At 46.1% G+C, this 14,132-nt stretch overlaps 1 protein-coding gene across 2 annotated transcripts in view; it reads right to left on the reverse strand.

The window, feature by feature from the left end:
- Positions 1–14,132, reverse strand: part of FCHSD2 (FCH and double SH3 domains 2) — a 147,752-nt gene that overhangs the window by 38,944 nt on the left and 94,676 nt on the right. For both annotated transcript variants that reach the window (XM_061458121.1, XM_061458122.1), the window contains exon 9: positions 2,715–2,837. In XM_061458121.1, the coding sequence (XP_061314105.1) occupies positions 2,715–2,837 (123 nt within the window). The remainder of the gene's footprint in view (positions 1–2,714; positions 2,838–14,132) is intronic.

The following is a 14,132-nucleotide window of genomic DNA, read 5'->3' on the forward strand; positions in this document are numbered from 1 at the left end:
CAAGTCCAGAGGAGGCCATGAGGATGAGCAGGGGCTGGAGCAGCTCCTGTATGGAGCCAGGATGAGAACATTGGGGCTGTTGAGCCTGGAGAAGAGAAGCTGCGTGGAGACCTCAGAGCAGCTTCCAGTGTGTGAAGGGGGCTACAAGGATGCTGGAGAGGGACTCTTCATCAGGGACTGCAGTGATAGGACAAGGGGTGATGGGTTCAGCTGAAATAGGGGAAGTTTAGATTGGATCTAAGGAAGAAGTTCGTGCTGAGGCACTGGAATGGGTTGCCCAGGGAGGTTGTGAATGCTCCATCCCTGGCAGTGTTCAAGGCCAGGTTGGACAGAGCCTTGGGTGCCATGGTTTAGTGTGAGGTGCCTTCCCTGCCGGCAGGGGGTTGGAACTGGATGATCTTAAGGTCCTTTCCAACCCAAACCATTCTATGATTCTATGATTCTGTATCGGCCATTAACCCATGGAAAATACAAAGTCAAACTGGGGGAAAGCTGGAACTATTGAGTAAGGACTATGTGGTGTCACTGCTGTAAATATTTTTCCCTCCTCTTGTGGATAATTTTGTGTGCACAGCTCTCTTATACAGCTGAAATGTCTGATTTTCACACAAATTATTAGTTGCCAGAGCTGAAAAGCCTCTTTGCAGTAAGGCATACAAAATCAGTTATCAAATTCATCTCTTAGGCAATTGCTTTCAGAGGAAACTCTCAAAGCTGCGTTTTGCCAACCCAAAACTCCTTCAGCTCCCAAATTTCTTTAATGATACATTCCAGACAGAGTGACATGTATCCCCAAACACTCTCTTATGTCACAATCTACACATATTTACAAAGAAAACCTCAGTGATGGCAACGTGAAAATAGAGCAGTGCTGCTTGAAGAACTCTACAGAGTATTTCCTGCTTCAGTTGCTGGAAATACAGAAATAACAGCATGAAATTATAAATAGCTATTAGCAAAGTGAGGGTTTAAATGTACAGAAGTATATAATAAGGATGGTGTTTATCCCGAAATAGCAGCGTTGTGTATGAGCACGGATTCTGATTATACTCTATGTGCAGTGGTAAATACAACTTGTTCTCCAACGCAGCACAATGCTGATGCTTGTGTTGCTGGAAAACTGAACTGTAAGAAATGATCTTCAGTTAAATAAAGTACATGGTCCTCCAGGGTCAATAATGCTCTCATGTGAAACAGTGAAGTACATAATTACTGCACCCATTTGAGCAGTTGGACACAAACACATTCAAATGTATGGAAAACACACAGGGAAGGGCCACAGGGCATCTACACTGGGAATTCCCATAGAGAGAAATTCAGAACGTGCTAAAGGAGGAACCATCTGCAGCTTCAGATGACTCTCAGCACTGACCAGGGCGTGATGATCATCCATGTCATCTCCAGTCATACAACCACGGGGTGGTTTGGGGTGGAGGGACCTTAAAGCTCATCCAGCTCCAACCCCCTTGCCACAGGCAGGGACCCCTTCCACTAGAGCAGCTTGCTCCAAGCCCCTGTGTCCAACCTGGCCTTGAGCACTGCCAGGGATGGGGCAGCCACAGCTTCTCTGGGCACCCTGTGCCAGCGCCTCAGCACCCTCACAGGGAAGAGCTTCTCTGACACTCAGCATACGAAAATCACAGAATGGTTTGGATTGGAAAGGACCTTACGATCATCCAGTTCCGACCCCCCTGCCATGGGCAGGGACACCTCACACTAAACCATAGCACCGAAGGCTCTGTCCAACCTGGCCTTGAACACTGCCAGGGATGGAGCATTTACCACTTCCCTTGGCACCCGGTGCCAGTGCCTCAGCACATTCACAAGGAAGAAATTCTTTCTTCTATCCATTCTGAACTTCCCCTGTTTCAGTTTGAACCCATCACCCCTTGTCCTATCACTGCAGTCCCTAATGAAGAGTCCCTCTCCAGCATCCCTGTAGCTCCCTTCACACACTGGAAGCTGCTCTGAGGTCTCCACGCAGCTTCTCTTCTCCAGGCTCAACAGCCCCAACGTTCTCAGCCTGGCTTCCCTGCACAAATGAGCCCTGTTTCTGTGTGGGTGGTTCTGGTAAACACAGAAAGGAATATTATGACTGCACCACAGTTGGAGCCCAATGGCTATTACATGTATTTGGGTTTTTTTCAGCCTTGCAGATGAATTATCCAAGTATCAAAACCATCCTGGAAGTGATCATGTATTTCTGATTCTGGTTGCTTGACAAAGCAAACAAACCATGTTCACGACAAGGCTCCGATCTGTTTTCTCTGTCATAACTAATTCAAAGGAGAACAAATCCCCTAATGTTGTGGTATTGAAGTTGACAGCCAATGATTAAGAGATGATCCAAACTGTTTCACCGGGATTTGATGGGAGGGATGACTAACATGAGTCCACATCCCACAGTGCACAACTCTCAGCTGCCATTTCTCCTGCCAAAGCTGCGTAGTGAGTATAACTGAACATCTCCTGAGAGCTGTTCTATAAAGAATGGGCACTGTGTAAATGCACTCCTGAGAATGCATCCTGGGTGGCAATAGGAAAAATTCCCACCAGGAAAACCAGCTTGTTTCTTTTAACTGAATACCACTCACAAGCAACCAAAAATAATGAGCCTTCAGGCTTGTCCTTATTCTGGAAGAAAATCCTAAGCCTGGCAATGACATATATGCTCCAAGTATTCAGTTACGAAGGATCATACAGTTCCAACTTACCCTGCTGGAAGTCTCCAGTAGAAATTGAAATGTGTTTTGTACAGCTTGGCATGTCTCTAGTTCAGTCCTGCTGAATGCCATTAAATAATCCTTAAGGTGATCATATACATTCCCATCGAGAGCCTGCAGGAGGGGAAGAATTTAAGAGAATTAAGAAGAGTACTTTTATATGTGATTTATCAGGATTCATATTTTGAGTTTTAAGCTGATCATACAATTTATTTCTAATCCATTCTTGTAGTTTAAACTCAGTCAGGGAATTCGTTCCCTCACTCCCCCCACTTCGTTCCCTCCCCCTAACCATTAAACCTAACCCTAACCGTCACCCCTAACCCTAACGCTAACACTAGCTCTAACACTAACCCTAATCCTCACGCTAACAATAACCTGTAACCCTAACCCTAACACCTCACCAGAATCATAACCCTAACCGTAAACATTACCCAAAACCATAACCATAAACCTAACCCAAATATTTAACCCTAAACCCTAACCCTAACCCTACCCCTAACTCCTAACCCTAACCCAAACGCTAACACTAACCCTAACTCTAACACTTAACCCTAACACTAACCCTACCCCTAACTCCTAACCCTAATGCTAACCCTAACCCTACCTTGTAAAATTAAACCTAACACTTAACCCTAACCATAATACTAATCCTAAGCCTTACGCTACCCCCTAACCATAACCCCTAACCCTTAACCCTAACTCCTAACCCTAACCTTAACCCTAACCCTAACCTGTAAACCTAACCATAACCCTAACCCTAAACCTTACACTACCCCCTAACCATAACCTCTAACCCTAACCCTAACCCTTAAACCTAACCCTAACCCCTAACCCCTAGGTTAACCCTTAACCCTAACCCAGGACACCCATGCACCTATACTTATTAGCCTTGGATAGTGCCTGGCGGATGGCATTCATTTTTGACAAGCAGGAATGACAGTGCTTCAGTTCCATTAGATGGCACCACAGAGCATTGTAATAGCACCTCCTATGAAATGATTTTCCTCCAGTTGTGTAATATAGCCAGAGCAGAACAGTGAAGTCAGGTCTGGAGAAGAGGAGATGTGATTTATGTCAAGGAAGGCACACAGTAACTACAAGGATACGTATGAGGCTTCTCCTCAAAGCACTTCCTCGCTCCAAATGACATCTCCAAGATGCCCAACATCTTTATCATTCAAATACAGTTATTTGCTGTTAAAACCCACTGATAACAGCTGCCATTTCACATCAGCACAACAGAACTCTTCTGTACACAGAAATCCCCAATACATCACAAAAAGTTATCATAAATTGAACAGTTATAGCAAAGTTCAAGCTCAAAAGCCCTGTTCCAAACCAGAGCTGGAAAATCACATCGCAGGGCCTGGGTTACACATTGGTTTAATGAAAGTTCTGCCTTAAACCTGCAAAACTGTAAGTGAAATGATAATTCCATTTAAATGCTCAACTCTGGATATAGTTATCTACACTGTCTCGATATATTTAATGATACCAGATTTCACAGATATCCATTGGAGTGGTATACTCAGTGAAACAGTGTACATCAGATTTCAACAGAGTCAAGAATGCATTTCTATATAACACTGCATTTGCCTATTTAAATCATCTTGAAAACTCAGGGAGAGAAAAAGGGTGAAATTGTGGAAGCCTACAGCAAAGTCAAGCCCAATGTTAAAAACCAGGCTAACAGACACATGTGAATCAGACAGAAATCAGAGAATCCCAGCCTGGTTTGGGTTGGAAGGGACCTTAAAGCTCATCCAGCTCCAACCCCTGCCACGGGCAGGGACACCTTCCACTAGAGCAGTTTGCTCCAAGCCCCTGTGTCCAACCTGGCCTTGAACACTGCCATCACCCCTCGTCCTATCACTACAGGCCCTGAAGACAACTAACTAACCATTATGAACTAATGAGGAACAAAAGAGGTTGTCCTTCTGCAAGAGAAGTTCCCCCCATCAGCACAGAGCCACAGCAACCACCTGATTACATTAACTGACACACAGACATCCTCACTAAAGGATGCCTGGAGGAAAATAATAGAATTGATTGACTGGAATTCTCGCACCCAAAGAAGTTTTATATCCAAAATCCACTTTATGCTATAGAATTTTCCCCATCCTCCACCTCCCAAGGATAAAGTCCTACCTAGCAAAGGCTGGGTTTTTTCCCCTTCAAGTCTTAGACATTAAACCTGCCTGTAATGTGCCGGTACACAAAATTCCAGAGGTCAGGAAAGAGCCAGCCAGGCCACAGTGCCAAACCAGCAGCAAACATGGGAATTTCCTCCAAGCTCCTCCGGTGGCAGCAGCTCACTCAGCCCTAAGCCATCAGCAACCAGTATCCAAGCCCAGCTTGAAGGGTCAGCAGCTAGGGCGGATCCATGAGGCCCCAGCCATGGAAAAGCTCCATGAAGGGAAGGGAGAAGCAGCGTATGGCTGGGCAAGAGCTATAGGTTTACTTCTCCAGGGTGTTTTAAGTGATGGCAGCTTCATCAAATGCTCTTTTCAGCATCACATATTTAAAAAGAATAATGAAATACGAGCTTATGACTGGGATGTTCTATTGATAAAAATGCCAGGAAATTCCATGAAAAACCTACTGCGACACATATATGCAGGTTCATGGAATCCCAGACTGGTTTGGGTTGAAGGGATCTTAAAGCTCCTCCAGCTCCAACCCCTGCCACGAGCAGGGACCCCTTCCACTAGAGCAGCTTGCTCCAAGCCCCTGTGTCCAACCTGGCCTTGAACACTGCCAGGGATGGGGCAGATGTTCAGCTCTTCCCTGTCTTGGTATAAGACACCTCTACCTGAATTTGTACTGCTAATCCGTAAGGCACAGTCCTAGGTTAGCCCAAGTATTGTTAACACCTCATGAGCTTTTACAAAGCTGGAGGGATGAGCCCACAGCATCACGGTTATAGGAGTGCCCAAGTTACCATCCCATCTCAACAACATTTGATATCACATCAAACACACACTGTCCCAACAGCACGGCTGTCTTATACACAGGGGCACGGAGCAAGCTGCTCTAGTGGAAGGTGTCCGTGTCCATGACAGGGCTTGGAAACGGATGAGCTTTAAGGTCCCTTCCAACCCAAACCAGGCTGGGATTTTATGATTTTATGGTAAAAATGCCAAGATTGGTTGCACTTCCCCAAAAACCACAATTTGGAGATTTTATGACAGAGCGTGTCTGCTTCTGAAGCTTTTCAGCCCAAACACCAGGCTCGAGTTGTGCTAATACATGTAAATAAATAGCTGAAGCTTGGCAAAGCAATTCTAAATGCTGTTTTGCAAAGCAGCTGTGATTTTTGCCTTCCAGTGTGCTATAAACCCATATTCCAGAGCTCGCCCCCACCTTCCTATAAAGCCCATATGTTCATTTTATGTTAAACCCAGCAGGAGGGTTCACAGCATTTAACTTGAGCCTTCTACAGCCCTGATGCATACGCTGGAGTTTGTCACTCTCGGTTCTTTACAGTGGAGAGAAGTTGGTACTTGTGTGGTGTGATTCAGAGAATCCCAGCCTGGTTTGGGTTGGAAGGGACCTTAAAGCTCATCCAGCCCCAACCCCTGCCACGGGCAGGGACCCCTTCCACTGGAGCAGCTTGCTCCAAGCCCCTGTGTCCAACCTGGCCTTGAACACTGCCAGGGATGGGGCAGCCACAGCTTCTCTGGGCACCCTGTGCCAGCGCCTCAGCACCCTCCCAGGGAAGAGCTTCTGCCTAAGAGCTCAGCTCAGTCTCCCCTCGGGCAGGTTCAAGCCATTCCCCTTGGTCTGGCCCTACAGGCCCTTGTCCCAAGCCCCTCTCCAGCTTTCCTGCAGCCCCTTTAGATACATAAGAAAAACCATCGAAGAAAAGCATGTCAAACCACCAGGAACCCCCCCTATCTGTCAGCATGTGGAAAGTGTGTCACAGCCTTTCTCCCTTCATTAATTAAAAGCGGTTTCGATATGATGAAGTTCTTAATTACTGTTAAGAGCTGCCAGATTTGAACTCAGTAAAGGCAACACGATGCAACGCAGGTGTGGTTGGGAGCCAGGAGAAGCCAGGGCTGCATGTGCAGCTCCAACACACGGAGAGCATTCACTGCACAGCAAACATGACATCCCACCAGTTACAGGGCACAGAGCTACCTGCTTACACATTGCTTTCAGTGATAATGTGGTTATTCCTTCTAGAAATGGCGATTAGTGTATGAAGCTGCATATGTTAGTATTAAAACAAGATCTGACTCGCTGAACTATGTGATATAAAGACATTTCCTCTGGGATTTCATCACCTGAATCTCATTCACTTACAAACACCCTGACCCAAACCTCTGAACATCACCATTCATGTTGCGAATACAAAGTCTTTTCAGGTTTTTTGATCAAACAGCTTGAAGGGGGAACTGGAAAAAGAAGGATTTCAAGAAGCCCAGCCCATATTATTCCTCTACAATGGCTTTTGTTCTCTCTCTGAATCTCCAAAGATTAGTAAATCACTCACTGGGTTACAATCACACTGAAATCCCGTCTATTTTTCAACCTCAAAAGGAAATCAAGGTTTTCTTCTTTATTAAAACCCAGATCTGACATCAGTACCAAGACAATACAAAGCACCACACAATTACAACGTCCAAGGGTAGATAAAAGTCAATGATTTATAACAAATAATGTCTTTACAATGGAACTGTCGAGGTAAAGGTGCAAAAATCCTTCCTCACCTGAGTCCAAGCTTTACAAAATACTGGATGAAATCAGGACTGGGAAGAACTGATACTTAACAGCAATGGATACACAAGCAAATTAAAGTGTATTTCTACAGGAAACCCTACACATTAATTCACCCTGGGAGGGTGCTGAGGCGCTGGCACAGGGTGCCCAGAGAAGCTGTTGCTGCCCCATCCCTGGCAGTGTTCAAGGGCAGGTTGGACACAGGGGCTTGGAACTGGATGAGCTTTAAGGTCCCTTCAACCCAAACCATTCTCTGATTCTGTGATTGCCTAGAAATATATATTTCTAGAAATATATATATAAATATATACAAATATATATATACATATCTAGAAATATACATATATTTCTATAGTCAATATATTTTATATATTCAAACACAGGCATTTATGTTCGTGTATGTTTCTGAACCCCCTAACCCTCTGTGGAACCTCGCTCCTTCCATGACACAACCATCATGGATCAAACCAAGTATCCATGTGAAAACACCCTTCCCTGCATGGGCTGATACAACTCAACAGTTCACTTGAGCTGATTTTGCCTGTGCTGAGCATGAAAAACCTTGGTAAGTGCTTCATAACCTGCCACCACGGCTCTGCCGGAAACAATAGAGCTGATGTTGATGGCAAAGAATTTCCTTACATGGGTGGAGGTCACATAACAAAGTTAGAGCTGACCTTACCCTACCCAGCCCAGAGCCTGAAACTGGGAAGATAAGGAGAAGTTTTAACTGAAGTGAACAAAAATCATTGTGTCTGGGCAGTGCTAACGGTGCTGTGCAGTCAATGGCATTGCAGGAGGGTAATGGGACTTATTTCCCTCTTCAGTCAAAGCAAATCCCTATATGAGAAGGGAGATCCCTATCACAGATGTTACCTTCTCTCTATTGCACCTTATTAAAAATGAATATTACATTCTTATACCACCCTGTTCTCATTTGCATCAGAAACCCTGTTTTATCTGTCCCTGATCTGTGGTGGGTTGAAATCAACCTGTAACCCAGTTACAACAGGGACTCGATATTCTACCCTGTATTTCTTTAACACCACTCAAAACATAAATCAGATATCAGGCATGGTGAGAGGAGCTTTTGGAGTGGTTGTGTTTAAAACTTCACCCTATAATCCATTAACTAAACAGCGTGAGCTCACGGATGGGACAGTCTGGGAATATTGCGTTGGATGATTTTGGGAAATGAGCCTCCAAGTGTTTGAATTTTCACATGCAAATGCATCCTTCATTCAAAAGGAATGCAAAAGGAAAGGTTGGGGTACAAAGAGTAACAGGCATATTTTTAATAGGAACTCTTACTGTTAAGACATCCTTCTGGATCTAGGAGAGGCGAAGCACACAAGTAGTTTGCATGCATTTTATCCCAAGCATAGCAACAGATCATAGAGTCATGGAATAGTTTGTGCTGGAAGGGACCTTAAAGCTCATCCAGCTCCAACCCCCTTGCCACAGGCAGGGACCCCTTCCACTGGAGCAGCTTGCTCCAAGCCCCTGTGTCCAACCTGGCCTTGAACACTGCCACGGATGGGGCAGCCACAGCTTCTCTGGGCACCCTGTGCCAGCGCCTCAGCACCCTCCCAGGGAAGAGCTTCTGCCTAAGAGCTCAGCTCAGTCTCCCCTCAGGCAGGTTCAAGCCATTCCCCTTGGCCTGGCCCTACAGGCCCTTGTCCCAAGCCCCTCTCCAGCTTTCCTGCAGCCCCTTCAGGCACTGGAGCTGCTCTCAGGTCTCCCCTTCAGGAGCCTTCTCTTCTCCAGGCTCACCCAGCCCAGCTCTCTCAGCCTGGCTCCAGAGCAGAGCTGCTCCAGCCCTCACAGCATCTCTATGGCCTCCTCTGGCCTCACTCCAACAGCTCCACGTCCCTCTTGTGCTGCTGCCCCAGGGCTGGATCAGGGCTGCAGGGGGGTCTCAAGAGAGTGGAGCAGATAGCAAGAATCATCTCATGTTATTTGACAATGAAGGATGGAGCATTTTAAAAACTCATCTAAACCCCAGAAGTAATAAAGTCAACAGCTCGAGTCAGCTGCCTTTGCCAAACTCAGCAGTATTCAGATCAGTGATACAGAACTGCATTTCCCAAGGACATCAAGAAAGAAAGGAAGGAAGGTCAGGAAAACCCATCCTTTTCAGTTAACAGTTACGTGCCATAGTCATTTTCCCTTCAAAATGCTGACTCCTGGTAGTAATTTATTCTAGGCATCAGTATGTCTGAATAGAGAGGAAGAGCTTGCTGCCTTCAAGTCTTTTTCTGCTTAGATTCTCCCATCACTGCAGTTGTTGTCACTGCTGAACAACCTTGTTTTCTCCATTAGAACATTGTAACATAAATCAGGCCTGATTTTGTCAACAAAATGGGACTACTATATATAAATCACCACCAAACCCAAGATCAAAGCACCAGAAGCATCCCCAGACATCAGCCCTGCAGCAGGCACCTCTCTGCTGATGGGAACCTAGTGCAAGCTTCTGCATTTCTCAGTCTCTGCAGCCCTGCAGGAGCAACTCTGCAGTGTCTGCACCAATGACAACACTGAAGTATGAAGTTAAGGAATCCCAGATTGGTTTGGGTTGAAGGGAGCTTAAAGCTCCTCCAGCCCCAACCCCTGCCACGGGCAGGGACACCTTCCATAGAGCAGCTTGCTCCAAGCCCCTGTGTCCAACCTGGCCTTGAACACTGCCAGGGATGGGGCAGCCACAGCTTCTCTGGGCACCCTGTGCCAGCGCCTCAGCACCCTCCCAGGGAAGAGCTTCTGCCTAAGAGCTCAGCTCAGTCTCCCCTCGGGCAGGTTCAAGCCATTCCCCTTGGCCTGGCCCTACAGGCCCTTGTCCAAAGCCCTAGTAACATAGGGAAAAAGGCTTCAAGACGTACAAAGTGTCCATTTAAATGCACAATGGCTGAATAAACTCTGCAAGTTTCCTCCTCTTCTCCCTGAACCTGGGGAAGGAGCTTTCATCACAGCAAACATGGGAACAATAAACACTAGAAGGCAGCAAGGGCCCTGCCTTCTGTTTGCTCACATTCCCATTTGGGGCTCATAAACACATGCTGCACTTTACCCTACCCCAGAGCTTTGTATTTTCTAGTGTCAATGGTTTTGGGCTTGTTTGCAAGTTCTTTGTTTGGTCTCATTAGTCCCTTGGTGATTGTTCTGCACATCATTTTGTTCCTTTCCATTAGGGCAGGGTCATTGTTTTTAATGACAAAACCTTTGTTGCTGGTGAACTGAAGCCTACTCTGAGCACAGAAGACTACAGAATGGCCATCAGGAGATGGCCATCACCCTCTCCCAATCCAAAATCCCTTCAAGAAAAGCATTACTACAATTAATGACAGTATTAACAGAATCATAGTGTAATAGAGATGTGTTGGAAGGGACTTTAAAGCTCATCCAGTTCCAACCCCTGCCATGGCCAGGGACCCCTTCCACTAGAGCAGCTTGCTCCAAGCCCCTGTGTCCAACCTGGCCTTGAACACTGCCAGGGATGGGGCAGCCACAGCTTCTCTGGGCACCCTGGGCCAGCGCCTCAGCACCCTCCCAGGGAAGAGCTTCTGCCTTGTATCCAACCTGAACTTCCCCTGTTTAATCATGATATAACAGGGGGAGAGGAGGGGAAATGAATCAGGTCAAGCTCAAGAAGTGATTTAATTAAAAGGCAGTTTAACATCACCAGAGTTCATTGTGTTCACTTCTCTGTTGAATTTTTTTGCTCATCGCTGTCATATACCAACAGCAGGAGCTTCTAAATTGCTGTCAGCTTCTGGTGAGAATGATACAATCCCTAAACCCATCAATACTGGTTCAGGAATACTGCTTGGAATGTGGGGGGTTTGGTGCCAAGCTTTGTGCTGGGGGTGGGGGGAATCTGTTTAAAAGGAACAAACCTGTCACAGCATTTTTAATTACAGCATCCAGACTAAAAGCCATCCTTCTCCTCCCCCATTGGTGCTAATAGGACTGCATCCCTAAACCGTCAGCACGATTCCTCTGGGAACCAATAAGAACAGACGACTGAAGTAATAAAGCCCAGTTGGCACGTGGAATTCCCGAGTGGTATTTGGGAAACACGGATTAATCTTCAGTGCTGCAATGCAGCTGCTCTACCTTTGGCACAGTCCTGTGATGGTTTTTCCCTGCATTGTTCCAGAGACTTTCTCTCATTGTTGTGTGATTCTATAACGATGACAGTAATCACAGCGCTGTGACTCGCAGCCATTTGCCTTTTCAGGACATGGGGCTCATTGGTGTGGATGACAACAATGCCCTAAAATAGTTTCACTTGTTTTGGTCCTTAAATGTTAGGATGACTGGCAAAGAGTCTTGGTAATCCTTTAGTAAAGTGCCTTGTTAGGACTGAAGGGTTCACTCTATGGAACATGCTCTGCCCTTTGCACAGTATCATAGAATACGGTTGGAAAGGACCTTAAGATCATCCAGTTCCAACCCCCTGCCATAGGCAGGGACACCTCAAACTAAACCATGGCACCCAAGGCTCTGTCCAGCCTGGCCTTGAACACTGTCAGGGATGGAGCATTCACAACGTCCCTGGGCAACCCATTCCAGTGCCTCAGCACCCTCACAGTAAAGAGCTTCTTCCTTAGATCCAACCTGAACTTCCCCTGTTTCAGTTTGACCCCATCACCCCTTGTCCTATCACTCCAGTCCCTGATGAAGAGTCCCTCCCCAGCATCCTTGCAGCCCCCTTCACACACTGGAAGCTGCTCTGAGGTCTCCACACAGCTTCTCTTCTCCAGGCTCAACAGCCCAAACTTTTCTGAATTGAGGGCTCACTCTACGAACCATGCTCTGCCCTTTTCCTCCTCTAATTCATATCTTAACATCAAACTGGAACAGTTTTTAATTTCAGTTGGAAAATAACTTCATTATTCTGAATAATGAATAATATTTGTGGTGTGGATTGGCCAGTGCAATGTTACCTCTGTAGGACCACATCAAACTTACATCTGTTTGGGGGTAACAATCTCAAATCATAGAATCACAGAATGGTTTGGGTTGGAAAGGACCTTAAGATCATCCAGTTCCAACCTCCCTGCCATGGGCAGGGACACCTCACACTAAACCATGGCACCCAAGGCTCTGTCCAACCTGGCCTCGAACACTGCCAGGGATGGAGCATTCACAGCTTCCCTGGGCAATGCTCAGTTATAGATTAAACTTACTGAAGTCTTTAGTATTGTCATCACTAAAGGTATGCTGTGAGCATCTTTGAACAGCCTGGTCACTGAATAGGTTGCTGGAAGTGAAAGGTAACTTTAAGCCCATGTAGAGAAAAAGAAAACCATATGGTAGTGATAAATCCAAAGAGCAACTGGGGACAACAGCCTGTGGTGGAGCAGGAAAGGGTTCAGTCAACAGATTTATTTGATGAAGTAAATGAAAATCACACTAGACCTCATAGCAGCCTTCCAGTATCTGAAGGGGGGCTATAGGGATGCTGGGGGGGCATTCGGGACTGGAGTGATAGGACAAGGGGTGATGGGTTCAAACTTAAACAGGGGAAGTTTAGATTGGATCTAAGGAAGAAGTTTTTCCCTGTGAGGGTGCTGAGGCACTGGAATGGGTTGCCCAGGGAGGTTTTGAATGCTCCATCCCTGACAGTGTTCAAGGCCAGGTTGGACAGAGCCTTGGGTGCCATGGTTTAGTGTGAGGTGTCCCTGCCCATGGCAGGGGGGTGGAACTGGATGATCTTAAGGTCCTTTCCAACCCAAACCATTCTATGATTCTATAACTGTTGTTAAACTGATAATCCGACAATCCCAGACTGGTTTGGGTTGGAAGGGACCTTCAAGCTCATCATACACGGGCCCTGGTCCAAAGTCTCTGAATAAATGCCCATGGGGAAGAGTGAAACATGACAGAAGTGGGTCATTTCTTAAAACAGAAGTGGGTCATTTCTTAAAACCTGAATTATTTGGCCATACACAGCCACGAATGTTTGTGAAGCTGTCACTTAGAACAAAGCTGCTTTTCCCTCAGATCTGCCATCATCTTTTCATCCAGCTCTTCCTTAGGACTCTCTATCTCCCTTAAATATCTCTTATTAAACTGAATTCTTATCTATTAAATTGAACCACTCTAGGGTCTAATAAAGCACTGAACAACTTGATTAATAGAAGCAATTAAGAAACTTTAGTTCTAATATTCTTTAGCTTGAATTAGAAACCTGATTCCTACCCAGCTCCACATACGTGGTGCTATACGTCAGTCGAAAGGAGCTCCTCCAAATAACCTGAGGCACCCAAAAACCAGATTATTGCCTTGATTCGTTCAGATGTATTTTCTTCAGGCATCTTTACTCATTTTCAGCTCTTATAACTTTGAGTTATAGGAGATTAAAAGCCTTGAACATCAGCATTGAGACCCTCCTGAAGGTTTTGAAAGCCCAATCTCAACAGTGTCCAGTGCTGGGGAGTCACCGCTTCCCTGGGGACATTATTCCAATGGCCCGGTGCTCTCATTGGGAAAAGCTTTCCTCTTGTGTCCAGTGGGAATCTCCCAGCAGTAACTTGTGCCCATCACCCCTCAGCTCTCCCATGGGACTCCTTGTCCAAAGGGAGCCTCCATCTTCCCTGCAGCCCCCCTTTACCTCCTGGCACATGGATCAGGTCTCCCTGCGCCTTCTCTTCCCCAGCTGAACAGTCCCAGCTCTCT

The sequence above is a fragment of the Pezoporus flaviventris genome, unplaced genomic scaffold, assembly GCF_033815535.1.
Source record: "Pezoporus flaviventris isolate CSIRO_AGI_PZ_B2104156 unplaced genomic scaffold, CSIRO_AGI_Pfla_v1 ptg000025l, whole genome shotgun sequence".
NCBI classification, from domain to species: Eukaryota; Metazoa; Chordata; class Aves; order Psittaciformes; family Psittacidae; genus Pezoporus; species Pezoporus flaviventris.